The sequence below is a fragment of the Poecilia formosa genome, unplaced genomic scaffold (assembly GCF_000485575.1).
Source record: "Poecilia formosa unplaced genomic scaffold, Poecilia_formosa-5.1.2 Scaffold263, whole genome shotgun sequence".
Taxonomy (NCBI): Eukaryota; Metazoa; Chordata; class Actinopteri; order Cyprinodontiformes; family Poeciliidae; genus Poecilia; species Poecilia formosa.
In genome coordinates this window covers 51,953-65,696 of record NW_006800202.1, presented here as the reverse complement: position 1 = coordinate 65,696, position 13,744 = coordinate 51,953, and the positions used below count along the sequence as shown (strand labels likewise).

At 38.2% G+C, this 13,744-nt stretch overlaps 1 protein-coding gene across 7 annotated transcripts in view; it reads right to left on the bottom strand.

Annotated features, from left to right (window-relative positions):
* Positions 1-9,573, bottom strand: part of syngap1b (synaptic Ras GTPase activating protein 1b) — a 54,710-nt gene extending 45,137 nt beyond the window's left edge. For 4 of the 7 annotated variants that reach the window (XR_001664552.1, XR_001664553.1, XM_016680948.1 and 1 more), the window contains exons 1-2: positions 9,516-9,572; positions 6,169-6,260 (exon numbers count right to left, since the gene is read on the bottom strand). Coding sequence is in view for 5 of the 7 variants with exons in the window: in XM_016680948.1 (XP_016536434.1) it covers positions 6,169-6,260; positions 9,516-9,534 (111 nt within the window). In the remaining 2 variants the exon portion in view is untranslated. Of the gene's footprint in view, positions 1-6,168; positions 6,261-9,515 lie in introns of all 7 variants that reach the window. The other 3 variants (XM_016680945.1, XM_016680947.1, XM_016680946.1) reach the window with 2 other exon arrangements.
* Positions 9,574-13,744: the final 4,171 nt, after the last annotated feature.

Below are 13,744 nucleotides of genomic sequence, written 5' to 3'. Positions count from 1 at the left end.
AATTATTTTTTCCCAACAGGCTACATAATTGGTGTTGGGAGTCATATCATTGGCTAAATTCAATTTTGATACCAAACCACTAACTAAAACGTAATGAAACTTCAAATGTCTCAAATGTCTGGACATTTTAATTAAAGTTCCAGTTTCTGAGATCAAAATCAAATCTTACAGCAAATTTTCTTTGCTATTAGAAAATTCAAGTTTTCAAATAATTTAAGAATCCAGACCTAAACTTGGCAGGAAATCAGTCAGCTCACATGAATACAATATTTTACAAGACGTGCCTCAAAAAAACTGGATGATTTGGGCAACTTGTGGTAAAGTGGGTGAAAACTGATTGGTTGACAGATCTCCACCAAAAAAGGCTAAAACAGAATCAAAGGTGTGCTTTTAAAAATTGCTAAAGCGAAACAACCTTTGTATTTTTTAAATTTCTTTCTGAAAAGGAATGAAACCTGCAATAAAAACTAGCATTGACCCTGATTATAACGGTTTGTTGGCTGGCGCACATTAACCTCAAGAAAAAGGATGAAAAAGAGAAAAAAAAAATGCTGCGTGAAGACTGGACATTTTTATTGCCTTAAATTAGCCTTAATTATTTAATAAGTGCATCAAACATATATTATCCTGATTTATCAAAGAACACTCCCTTATTTTTAATGCACAGAAAGATCATTTCTATACCTATCACATAACGACATTATTCAGTGGGAGAATGACTGCAGGGAAATGACACCTTGTCATCTGGTGTGAGTCAAGCGGCTTTGAAGCCTGTCTTAAGGATATGACTAAAGGCTTGGCTCCATCTGCTGGTTCCAAGCTAATAGTCTGCATGACTAACTCCGATTCGATTTGCTCCTCCATCTGACAGGTTGAGTGTCAAAAGGTAGAAGAAAGAGGCTGAAAACCAAAACAAATTGCAGTAACAAGAGGAGAATCAAAGTTGCAGTGGTCATTTCTACCAGCGTTGGGTTTCTGACAGGTTTCCTGGACTAAAAATACCCTAAAAGTCCCTTTCTTATCATTACGTCACATTTATGTCATCTCTAACATATAATATTTCTAGTCATCTTATTTGCCTCGAAGTTGTGAGGCTTTTAGGATGTTATCCCCTTACTTTGTTAAGATGCATTAATCCTGCTGCTCTTCTCTAGTTTGACCTATTTTTACTGCTTTGTCCTCATTTCCCCTCATCTTCAGAGCAGGGATGTCATGTGTTAAAAAAAGAGACAATGGCTGCATTACCAGCAAAAGTTTTCTAAAGAAAGACCCTTTGGGTGGCAATACCACCGCTGACATGATTGGCTGCCCCAATCAGCAAAACTGATAATACAGGCACTTGTGGCTATTTTTAGTTAGATATACAGTAAATCCTCTCTACCCAGGGGTTGGGAGGAGGCAGTAATGGTTCCTCTGTGTGCAGCAGCACACTGTGGGGATTTCCTTCTAGCATTTTATTTCAGTCTGTGTGCTGAAGATTTACAGTCATGGGAAATAGAAAGTGCGCCTTCCTTCAGTGGTGTTTTATGTATAAGCACAAAATGAATGATCTGGTCTTTAGCAGGTTTTAAAACTGTTTAGGCCCAACCTCGAGTGTGAAATGGAAAAGCAGAGAGTGAAAATTGTTGTGATTCATCCAGATGGAACTTTGTAAACCTACAGTAAATCTTCATGCGACACGTTTTTTCCCCTTCAACTCTTCCAAATCAGCTATAGTTGTTATGATTTTTTTCTAATTGTCCAAACATTAATTAAGGTCTGTAAAGTCTAAGATGGACATTTTTAATTTCTCTGAACTGTGCATAATCTAGCTGTTTTAAAAGTTTTCCACTGAATAAGTTTTTTTTTTTTTTTTTTTCAGATTTTTTTTTTTTTTTTTTTCAGAATACTTTACTTTGGATTTTTTAGTAACAACATCACAATTATTAACTGACAGGACAAAATTGGTTCACAATATCAAGCAAAATTCAAGCAATGAGACATATCTAAAGTAAAATACATTTAAAATAATATAACAAAGTCAAGAAGGACTGGATGAGGGAGGGCAAAGTAGGGGAGGAGGGTGATCAATAAGAATTAAATAATAATGTTTATGAATCAGAAATAGGGTCCACCGAATAAGCTTTTACATAATAGTCATGTTTCCATCCAATTATCATGCAAATTTTAAGCAAAAATTTGAAATGTTGCAAAAAAAAAAAAGAAAAAAAAAGTGAAGCAGACGTTTATCCATGTACTTTTTTGGAGCGAATCAACCGGGCTACGCAAAGCGTAAAGTTAGGCTGCACTTTTCCACACAGCTTCTCCAGTTTGTCTTCCTCTTTGTTAAATAGCTAGAGAAAAATTTGGGTCAAATAAAGCAGGTAATTTCCAAGTTAAACCAGCAGAAACCAACAGAAAAAGGTGCACTTTGTATTTACCACAGCAGTTCAGAACAAGGTGCTAACCAAAGAGGGAGGATTCCTGGGCCATGTTCGTCATCCCCCTGCTGCTCTTCGGGCTAAATTACCCAATTCACAGAACCTAAAACATTTATATAACAAACACTCATCTGAACCAGTGTGAAATAATGACAAACACTCCGAACTCTGCAGCCAAATTGAGGCTCTGCATTTCATTTAATGGATTATCCGGCTTCAGCGGTTTTCAAGTGCATGGAAAGCCTTTTCAGTTCTGCCACAATGAATGAGCAGCAATTAGACGATTCTAATCGGAAACAAACAAGTTATCCTATTCTGAGATACAAACAGTGTTCGAAACAGCAGGATGGATGACAGAGAGAGGACATGAGCGACACGGAGGGCTCGTAAAAACTTAAACCGCTCCTGTAAGCACCTTCATGTGTGATGCCTGCTGCTATGAATAAAACACTAAACAGATTATTTCCGTCCACAGACACATCGCTTCCTGCTCCACCTTCACTGAGCTTCCATCTCAGTTTGAAAGATAAATAAGAAGTCGTGTTTCAATACTTCCCTTCTTCGCTGACATTTAAAGAACCGGTCTATGTTCTGACTTTTACTACGACTCGCATTTACATCAAATCAGCATTTAAAAGCCCGGCTGCCGTTCTGCGAACTGCAACACAATTTCCACAGAGTTCCAGGCGTTCAACATATCCCTACAAACCTGTTTCAGATAAAACTTTAATTACACACTCCTGATAAATTGGACTAAATTGTGCATTTCATTAAATTCCAATATGCTGTATTATTATCTAACATCACATTGTTAATTAACTTTACTGATCATGTTTTAAAAAACAATCACAGACAATGTTTAATAAAACTGAAATTCCCTTGAAAGATTATTATTGGTTTATTAATATGGAGCAGAGAGACAAACGGACGAGTGACAGCTTAATGCTTATTATTTAAAACAGTTTTCCTTCTTGTCTTTGCTCTGGTGTGTTTTTTGCTCGTCACTCCACTGAATTATTTTTGTGAAGTTTTAAAATTATATTTCCCACCTGAAGACCAATAACAAACATTGGTGGTGAAATCGTGACCCGTTTTTGAAGCAGCAGTCAGGAGAGTTGCATTAAAAGCAGTCAAGCTGCTTTCAACCTTGTTCATTTCAGCGTTTATCATAAAATCTAATGTTTTTAGTGCAGGAAAATGTTGTGTTTTGCCATTTTAATTATTTAAAGTTTTAAATGAAAGTTTACAGCGAGAGCTGAACCGTTTTTCTAACTCTGACAGATGGTGACCTATTTTTATCTGAGACTTTGGAGTTGATCGCAGGTTGCTGACATTTTTTTCACCTGCTTTTTGAGAACTGATCACAGGTTCTCAGGGGTTTTTATATTGCCTTATGACAAAATGCTCCTTCAAGCTGTAAAGTCCAAAGATCATCACCAAATTGTTCCTGGATTGATGAAAGATGTTAAACTTAGGTAAAGGTTTGATCCAACTCCTTATTCACAGCATTGTTGTTGGGCAGATATGGTAGAAATCAAACTTTCTCTTCTGCTTAAATGGCTTTCCAAAATGGATGGAGGAGTCAGTCAGGAATTTCAGTCTGTTTATTGTGGTTTTTGTCTTGAAAAAATCAAAAGGTCTAGAAGTCTTTACTTTATGTTCTGTGCCAGTGGCAACAAAATCCTGAGTTACATTCCTCAGAAAGAGTCGTTTCTGAAGTTTCCTGGAGTTTTCTGGATGACACATTCTGACGTCTCGCCTTGTGCTTCTCAATAGTCCAGGAAATTGTTTTTCTACAGTTTCTGAGGCTTTTCTGACAATGGCTGCATTCATTTTGTACACATAACCATTGCTAAAATAAAAATAACATTTCAAGGTTCTCTGCCTCTCAAGATTGATGGAGTAATTTTTGCTGGATTTGTTCACAGGCTTACCTGACTGGCGTTTCCAAATGTATATTTTTCCAGGGTAATGCGACTGTTAAAGTGCTAATTATTATAAACTCTGTATAATATTCAATTTGATCTAAAAACACTTTATCAGTCCAAAGGAAAATTAAATGTTGGAACTCAAAATGTTGGTTCTATGGGCAGGAAGGACCTCCTGTAGCAGATCGACAGCATATTGCTGCAAATAAACTAGTTTGCATTTGATTACTCTACAAAATAAAAATAAAACACATTTTTCCACTGCTCAGGCTTTAGGATTTGACTGTACAGTCAGATGTAACACTCATGATCTGTTGACATTTGTAGTGCAAAGCCCTGCTTGTTTAAAACTAAACATGGTTTGATGCTTTTCACACACTCATCTGAACTGCAAAGACTTTGTGACTCAGACTAAATATGTTTTAGTTGGTCTTGAAGACATTTTCACCCAGGTTTGGTCATGATAAATCAAATAAAAATTAAAGTCCTGTGTGACGTAGTTTGAGAACTAAAGCTCAAAATTCTCTCCAACGGGAGAAATGCAAAAACTATGCAGCAAAAAAATGAGAAGTAGCAGATTTCTAATATTAGACGCTCATATTATGCATATCCCTCACATACCAAGCATCACATTGGAAGCACTTTGCTTCTGTCTGGCAGTGAGACTTATGCCCAATCATGCTTAATTTAGTCAATGAGCAAAATAAATATCTACATTTATATTCTGTCACCTTCCTAAAATAATAGCCTCAGTCAGTTTTTTGCCAAAAGTGATTTTGGCAACAACAATACAAAAAAACACCTCTTTTTTTTTTTTTTTTTTTTTGCCAAAAGATGATTTTTGGCACAAAAAAAAAAGAAAGAAAAAAGAAAAAATCATTTTTGGCAAAAAATGACTTAGGCCATAATTTTATGAAGGTTCAATAATTAATTTCAACAACAGGGAAAGCATGAATTACTAAAACAAACTGCAACATAAACACATTTGTCATAAAATCAGAAGGTAAAAAAAGTTGATTATGTTTCTCCTTTTCTTTTCTTATGGTTGAATTTGCCAAAGAAATAAAGTTTGTCTTCGGTGATTTCTGAAGAAAACATTGCTTGCTAGATTTTACAGTAGTGTCCAAACCAGCAGTCTGAAGCAGCTAAAATACAAAATGTAAATGTATCTTCTATTACAGCAGCATCATCTCAGAGCAGATTATGCTTTAAGCTGAAAACAGATAATTTTAAAATAAAATGAGAAAAACTATCATCCTGGATAAATGTTGGTTTAAATATTTCATACACATGGTAAATTACTCTCAAAATATGTTGGAATATGTTTGAAATATTCAATATGTATTTTCCCCAGTGTATAATAATACCTTTAAAAGAACTTTTGTTTTTGCCTTAGCAATGAAAACAGCCTGTATCTCAGTGTCACATACCTCAACAGGGGGCAGCGGTTCGATAAACGTTCCTCCCGCCACTGGACTCGAACCGGCAGCCCTCCAGTCTCCTCCCCAGTACAAGAAGGGAGGGGAGGAGGAGGCGGCAGGCGAGTGAGGCAGGGTGAAGGATAGGGAGGGAGAGAGAGGCAGCGAGTGGGGCAACGGGGGCGTGGCCGACCCTTTCTTGGAGCCCTTTTTCTGCGGTTGCGCCGGCGGGCAAAAGGTGATGGAGGGGGAGACGGCCAGGGACAGAGGGAAGGGGTGAGGCGGGGTGCCGCTGACCCGTCTGCCACATGTTTGAGATGGGCCGAAAGCGGGAGGAGGGAGGAGGGAGAGCGAGAGGGACGGAGGCAGCGAGCGAGGCCGAGGATAGGGAGGGTTACTCACGGATTGTCGGAAGGGTTGAAGGGGGGCAGTGGGAGGGACCTCCATGCTGGGTTGCTTCCCAGTGGCTATGCTCTTCCTCCGGGCACGGTGATCTGCAAGGACAAGCAGAGATCCGCAGGTAAGACCACGTCTGACGTCGACAGGACAGGGTGCTAAATATGCACCGCAAACACGGCAGAAAACCAGAGGCGGTGTGAAAACAAACACCTACAGGAGCGCATGTCTGCCTGAAAATGAGCGCTGAACAGTGCAAAGGTGAGGCGGACGGAGAAAAAACCCATAAAAGGTCAAACTGCAGGGCGAACCACAAACTTCCACACACCTACATCCGTCTCACACTAACAGAGTAGGTGTTGGACTTGCAGAGTGATAGATTTCCTGTCTGGATGTCTGATAAGGCGAACGTTAACTTCGGTGCTTTGTGAGGAGGAAACGCAAGATGCATGAATAAAATGGATCATCAAACAAACAAAGCACTCATCGACTTCCTCAGGTAGTCACAACATAATGCACCGTGCTGTCCGACAGCTGGGAGATAACGTGTGAATCTGTGGAAAACAAACACAGAAACACACAGCCAACCAATGACCTTCTGTCCAAATCCTGGTGAATTTTTAACAGGTGCAACTTCATCACTGCACCAGCCTCTATCCTCAGTCCACAAAATACAGGGAAGGTCAATGAAAAGTCAGCGCTGAATATCAGTTTCCTAAAAGTAAGTGACTCTTATGGCAGCCAGTCAATGTGTCACAGCAAAGGATGAGAAATAGCTCTACTGGTCTCAACGTCCAAGTGACAAGTTAAAGTAAAAACTCAACCTTCTGACGGTGTTTAGGTATTTTTTGTGCCGTGGAAGCCAACCCCCCTGGTGTTATACACTGTATGAAGGAAACTGAAGGACAGAGAAACGTAATGGAAACCAAATGAAGATCAAAACAGAGGGATTAACTTTATGTGTTTGAACTGGAAGTGAGAGAACACACCCAAACTGCGCCGTGTCCAGCCCTGCGTGACGCAGTGCCTGGTTGGTTACCTCCAGATGTTTGTAACTTGACGCAGAGCCTGCATGTCAAATCACGATTTGGAAGGTGCAGCAACGTCCACCTGCATTTATATGATCCCTCTCTGAAGACTCATTTTCAGAGAATACTGCACCACGGGATGAGTCAAGTATAAAAACCAACCACTTGCTTGTCTTGACCAACTCAAACCTCCAAAAGCTTTGAAATGCCGCAATATAATAACGTAATAAAACATCATTAAACCACATTGTGCAATAATCAACACAAAGCACAATAAAATCCTTGATTACATTTTGAAATACTATTTGCTGCATATGTAACATTATTACACTTAGCACCGGTTATCACAAAATGATCATTAGCTTGTTTTTTAGAAATGACAATGTAGTAATGTAGTACATTATGCCATAAACCATCACAGGTTTTTGTGTTAATATTAATCATTATCCTTCTAATAAACTGCGAAAATTACAAAATCTTGTCAAGAACATTTTGTTCTACTTTCTAGTGCAAATACCTTAGTAGACTTGAAATGAGACAAAATGAATTTATAAGTAACTTTTCAGCGAGATTTAAGATCTTGTTTTAAGTCGATAATGACTTAATATTGATGAAAAAGTTCTGGTTCCACTGGCAGATAATTTTACTTACAACAAGACATATTTCCCGTTTTATATGTGAAAAGGACAAAAGAAACTGTTACCTCCGAGCAACACAAGAAATACAACAGGGACAATGTTTGCATTCAAGGTTAATAAAACTTTAGTTTTACATCCTTCATTCTCTGTATACAAGCTCAAACTCCAGCCTCCCTTCTGAGTAAAAATAAGCCTTAAAATGTGGTTCTGGTATTCGGATTTCTCATTTCTGGAAAGATGTATGCAAACCAAGGTGACTGTTAGTTTTTCACTGAAAGAAAACGGCATGGAAAGAGTTTCTGACATAAATAATAAATGACTAAGCTGACCATCGACAATGTTGGAGTCTTAAATTCACAGCTGCTATATTTTTACCTCACTTGAGTGTTTTGACTGTGCTGGAAAGTATCCACAAATTATATGTTTATCACCAGCATGGGTTTTCTGTTAAAGCATAGAAGGAAGTCAGTTGAATGGACCTTTTTTTATCTGATTTCTACAATCCATGTGGGATCACAGAGTGAGGGGCGGGCTACACACTGGACAAGCCACCGTTTTATTACAAGAGAAAAACAGGACAAGCTATCATGTAGCACCTGGAGAGAACCTGAGAACAAGGTCAGAGTTCAAACCCAGAACCTTCTTTCTGCAAGGCAGCACCACCATTCCATTACACACGTTTTATAAATAAATATGAAGTTGTTACAATCATTTAAGATATGATTAGAGCATATTTGAGTTAGTTTCATAGTGTTGTCTCAAAGTACATTCAGTACATCTATGTAGAGACATTGTTTCTTTCCTTTCTCTTGATTCACTTTGATGATTTTACTTTCCATTTTTGAAACTCAAACTTGCAGCTTTGCAAATGTGGTCAAATGTGAGCAATAAAGGAAAATCCAGTCATTATGATTCACCGACTGGAAGCCATCTGCTAGTTTCCACTGGATAATGGAAATGTTAATGTTCATCATTTGGAAGCAGAAATATCTTTTTGCAAATTTCCATGTAAATTTATCCAACAGCTGTTAGAAAAAATTAAATAAACTGACAAATTCCCAGCCTGCTAAAATAAAAAAAAAAAAGTGTGTCCCAAAATGATTGTAGCTTTTGCCAGAGCATCTTAAATATGAACAGCTATGAAAAGCAACCAGCATGTCGCAGCACATTCCCCCACGTATGAACAAGTCGCTGTCTTGTCTAATAAACACAGGGTGGCATGCTAACAGCCCCGGTTGAATAATCATTTCCAGTCTCCTGAATCCAGCAGGAAAGAATCAAAGCCCGCTTCATCTCTCCACATCTGCAGGTTTTTGCCGTTTTTATCCCGAAGATCAATTCTACACACAGGTTGGTTACATTTGTTTGTTCCTGTTCTTACATTTCAGACTCCAGATCTGACTTCTCGTCTAAATCACACCATCCATCTCATTGCTCTGTTGCTCTGTCTGCTTTTCCGTCATGATGTTCAAACACACACCTCCTCTCTCCCACGCAGGTATTTTACATAATTCAAACAGAGCATTCATCCTTCTACCTCTCCTCAGCCCTTGATCTCTCTCTCCTCCTCGGACTCTCTTCCCCCAACAATTTCTTCCCCTTTTTCTGCCCTCTTCTTGTTCTGATCTTGTTCCCTCCCGCTCAGACATGTTCGGACTGAAGAGCCCTCCATTTTCTCCATGCTTACCTTTATCTGTAGTCCTCATTTATCCTCTCGGCCCTCTCCCTTCTCTGCCTTTCATTTACCTGTCCAAATGGCAATCTTTTCACTGAGAGCCTGCTGGTCTCTCTCTGTCTGCAGTTCTAACATTTTCTGCAACCCACGCAAACACGGGGGAAAAAAAAAAAAATCTACCATGACAGAGTTTGCAGTAACTGTGCCAATGCCTCTTTATCCAAGTTCAGAGCCTAGCAGTAAATTGCCACCTGTATGTTGGATGACTGGCAAGCGAAGGAAATTTCTGTAAAATACATATTACATCAGATATAAAGCGGGTCTTTACATTAAAATACGATCGATAATCTTGACTTTCCTCTTTAAAAATGTGCAACAAATGACGACAAGCGCTATGTTTTTCCCTCCCACACCTCCAGTGGAAATGCAGAATACAAGAAATGGCCTTTAAAAGGTACAATATTTCAGGGGAAAGTTTCTGCTGTCATATTGCTGGAGGTTGCAATGAAATACATAACTACTCTAGCAATTTGTACTAAATGAGTTATATCTCAAGGAAAGAGCTTCTCAATGACATTTTGCAACCAGTCTCTCTCTTTAGACATCCAAAAACATTTTTTATCATTTTCAAGGTGGCTAAAAGTAAAACTGATATCTGATAAGTTTTCAAAGCATCTGCAGTCCGAACGAGTCTCATCCGACTTTTACGACATTATTCTCCACAAGAAAAAGCCAAACAGTAAATCTGGACGTAAACAATGTCCAGATTATAATTATAATTATGAAAGAAGTCTGTGCCAGTGAGTCGCATCACATCTCTGTCCCAACACTCTTGGTTCTAACTGCGCATTCAAACAGACTTCTCTTGACTAAAAAAAGGTGGTTATTGCAAATAAAATAAAAAAAAATTAAAGAAAAGCTTCATTTTTATTTGGATACTCAAATGTAGCAACTATCAGTAGTGCTGTTAAAATAACACTAAACATTGCTACGAAATTATGTAAAAACATTTATTTATGGGTATTTCAATTTTGTTTCCATAAAGCAAAATGGGTTTTAGAGAACAAGACAGCTAAGGCAGAGACAAAGTCCTGGTAAGAGTGCAAGCCCCAGTAGATTTAACCATGCAGAGCTAAAAGAAAAACTCCCAGCAAATTACCCTAAAATTATGTGCTTGCACACTAAATGTTAAATCTAATCACAGTATAGATAAAAAAAAAAATCCCAGCAAGTAGATAGTATAGAACAGCTTGTTTGTAGGAGGCTGAAGGCAAAACTTTCTTCTCTTTAAAATCAACACGGCAGAGGGTCGTAAAGTTCCATCTGGAAAAACCACAAACCTTCTGGATTGATGTCCTCAGGACAGAAGATCAAAGTACAGATGTCTGGCCATAATGCACACTGGCATGTTTGCTGAAGACCAAAATTAGCATATCAAGACCTCATCCAGACTGTCGAGCACGGCGATGGAGGGATGATGAGTTGGGCTAATTTTACAGCCACGTGACTTTGGCACCTTCAGCCTCTGAGTAAAGCTGTAACTTTTCTCTATGCTGAAGTATTTTAGAGTTAAATGCAATTCTGAAGTTTGGCCCAAACTGGGTCAACAGCAGGTCTATGATCCTAAACACAGAAGGAAGTGTTGTGTTATGAAGTTTCAAATGATATGCATCCAGAAACTAATTTCATACAGATAGGACAGAAAAGAGGGAAAGTCTGCCCTCATATGTTTTTTTCAGATGTTGCAACTTTGCAACCATTTTTTTTATCTGGACCAAAACTTTATTGAACAGCAGTGTCAAACAGTGATGGCTGTTGGGAGAAAGTTACTGCATTTATCTTTTGCTTAAGGTTGTGTTGCCGGTATGTACTAAAGGAATAATTTTGTAACATTATTTTGTGCTAGATATAGCCCTATGATGTGTTATTTGACAGTAAAATTAATCCTTTTGTTATGCAAACTACCCATAATGTGCAAAGTTGTTCAAGATGGTGTCAGGAGTGCATGTTCATGCAAACATATGTACTTATGATGTTATCCAGCAGAAATTCAGTATAAAAGTGTTCTGCATTTAGATTATATTGTTGGTCCTGTTTTCAGTTTCACCCTTTTGAAGGTCATTAAACCTGCTGACGACGGTCTTCGGTCTCCAGAGTTGTGATATAAAAAGGTGTTGGACATCAGACATGCACCAATAACAGCACACAAAGACTAAAAGCAGGAAAATAATGACGTTCTTGCAATGGCCCAGTCAAAGTCAAGGACACAAACTGATTACAAAGCCATGGCAAAACGTTCAGAAAAGTTTATTAAAAGCAAATACACAGTTTATTTTAAAGGGCATGAATGACACATGGTAAGGACTCATTTGAACTTTCTCTACAGCTGCCCTGCAGTAATAATCAGAGTCTGCAACTTTACTGGAAGTGTTAATAAACACTGCTAAAGGTTGTGCCAGCAGCATGTACACATCATAACTAATATCAATTAAAAAACCCCATGAAGAAGCACTGAGAGAAACATATGGTTTCTCACATCTTAGTGAAATAAGGTGAAGAACACACTGTGAAAATGCTGCACCCCCCATCCTAAATAAACCACAGTCTGAACCATTTCTGTGGGTTCATCTTCAGAAAGTGAGATCATAAAAACAAGAAGCCTGAGGGTAATTATAAAAGAACATCAGTGAGCTTGTGTCTTATTACATCCTCCAGTGAAGGGTTTTATTGGGGCTGAAATGTTTGTTTGCTTTTAGTCCTGCTGGTTGTCATTGTTCCCCTTTACCATCTGCACAAACTTCCACCCACTTCCAGGATTAAATGTTATGTTTCCCCCTACATCAGAGCTGAGAGACATAACAACATGTCATACTAACATTTTCTTTTTGTAGAATATAAAACACAGAAAAACGGCTTACAGAAGTGTAATTTTACCAATCAAATCCCAAACATCCCCATTAAAGGTAATTAAAGTTAAAATGAGCAAAGGTTCTCTGATGGCCTGAGGTTGTATGACAGCTGGGACTTGGAGTAACACTTCTGCAATGACAGCATTGATGTAAAAAAGTACGTTAAGATTACATAACAGCAAATGTGGCCTTCAATGAAACACGCATGAACATTTCAGCAACACAAAATGAAAACGCCTGGTTTAGTGCCTCTTCACGCTCTGGAATCATCCCAGAAAATGGATCAACTCAGCCTATTTCTGAGGCTAAACTCTTGTCATTTCCCAGGATATTGTTCTTTCAGTTATTATTGCATGGCTATGATGAGGACTGAAATGTAATTAATAAGGAAATCTAAAGCTTTGCCTTTCAGCTCAATTTCTCCTTGACCATTTAGTTTCTCATAACTTCAGGAACACTCTCATTACAACAGACAAAGCCTTTTCTCTGTCTCCAGCTCAATCAGACTGATGGCATCACATTTAACACCAAAATGTTTTGGCAAATAGATTATTACGACTTTCATTATTTCATATATTCAGACTTTCCATTACAGCCACAGCATTCGCTTAGATAAATCTCTGCACAACTTATTACTGAGGGAACGACCTCATTTGGGATACAACAAATGAGACGATCATATCAATTATCACAATTGTTGCCGCTCTATATTTTTACTACTATTCTGTAAAACAAAGGGTGGTGCTGCAATAATTACAGCCGCTGCAGAGTAAAAAAAAAATATAAAAAGAATTTTAATGATATCAAAATAATCTGAACTAAAAATACGTTACAGCAAAAGTCATAAGCAGAAACAAACAAATGCCCAAGATGGATAAATTAATTTCACATTTTATGGGAAACATTATTACTCTAATTTTCAAAAATGATCTCTAGCCAACAAATCTCCACAATGACCACTATTTCTACGTCATGAACTGCCTTGCTAAACATTGAGTTTAGCACCAAATGCAGCTGTGAGCTTCAGTGACACTGAACCAGAAACTCAACATTTCAGACTGAGCAGTGTTGACATTTGGTTCAGATATAACCTTATGACCTGTTTCTTTCCACTAAAACATTTTCATGGTTTGGCAGAGAAAGAGACAACTCTGAATGGGAAACAATAATCTGTCTGTTATGGATGAGAGTAGCCACACAAGGCAGACTGAAGATGACCAACACTGAACTTTACAAATCAATACCACAATTAAAAGTTGTCCTGCAAACGCAAACAAACAAAAAAAAAACAAAGAGGAGCTCTGTCAGTCTGCTGAGATCTGCTCTGGACCG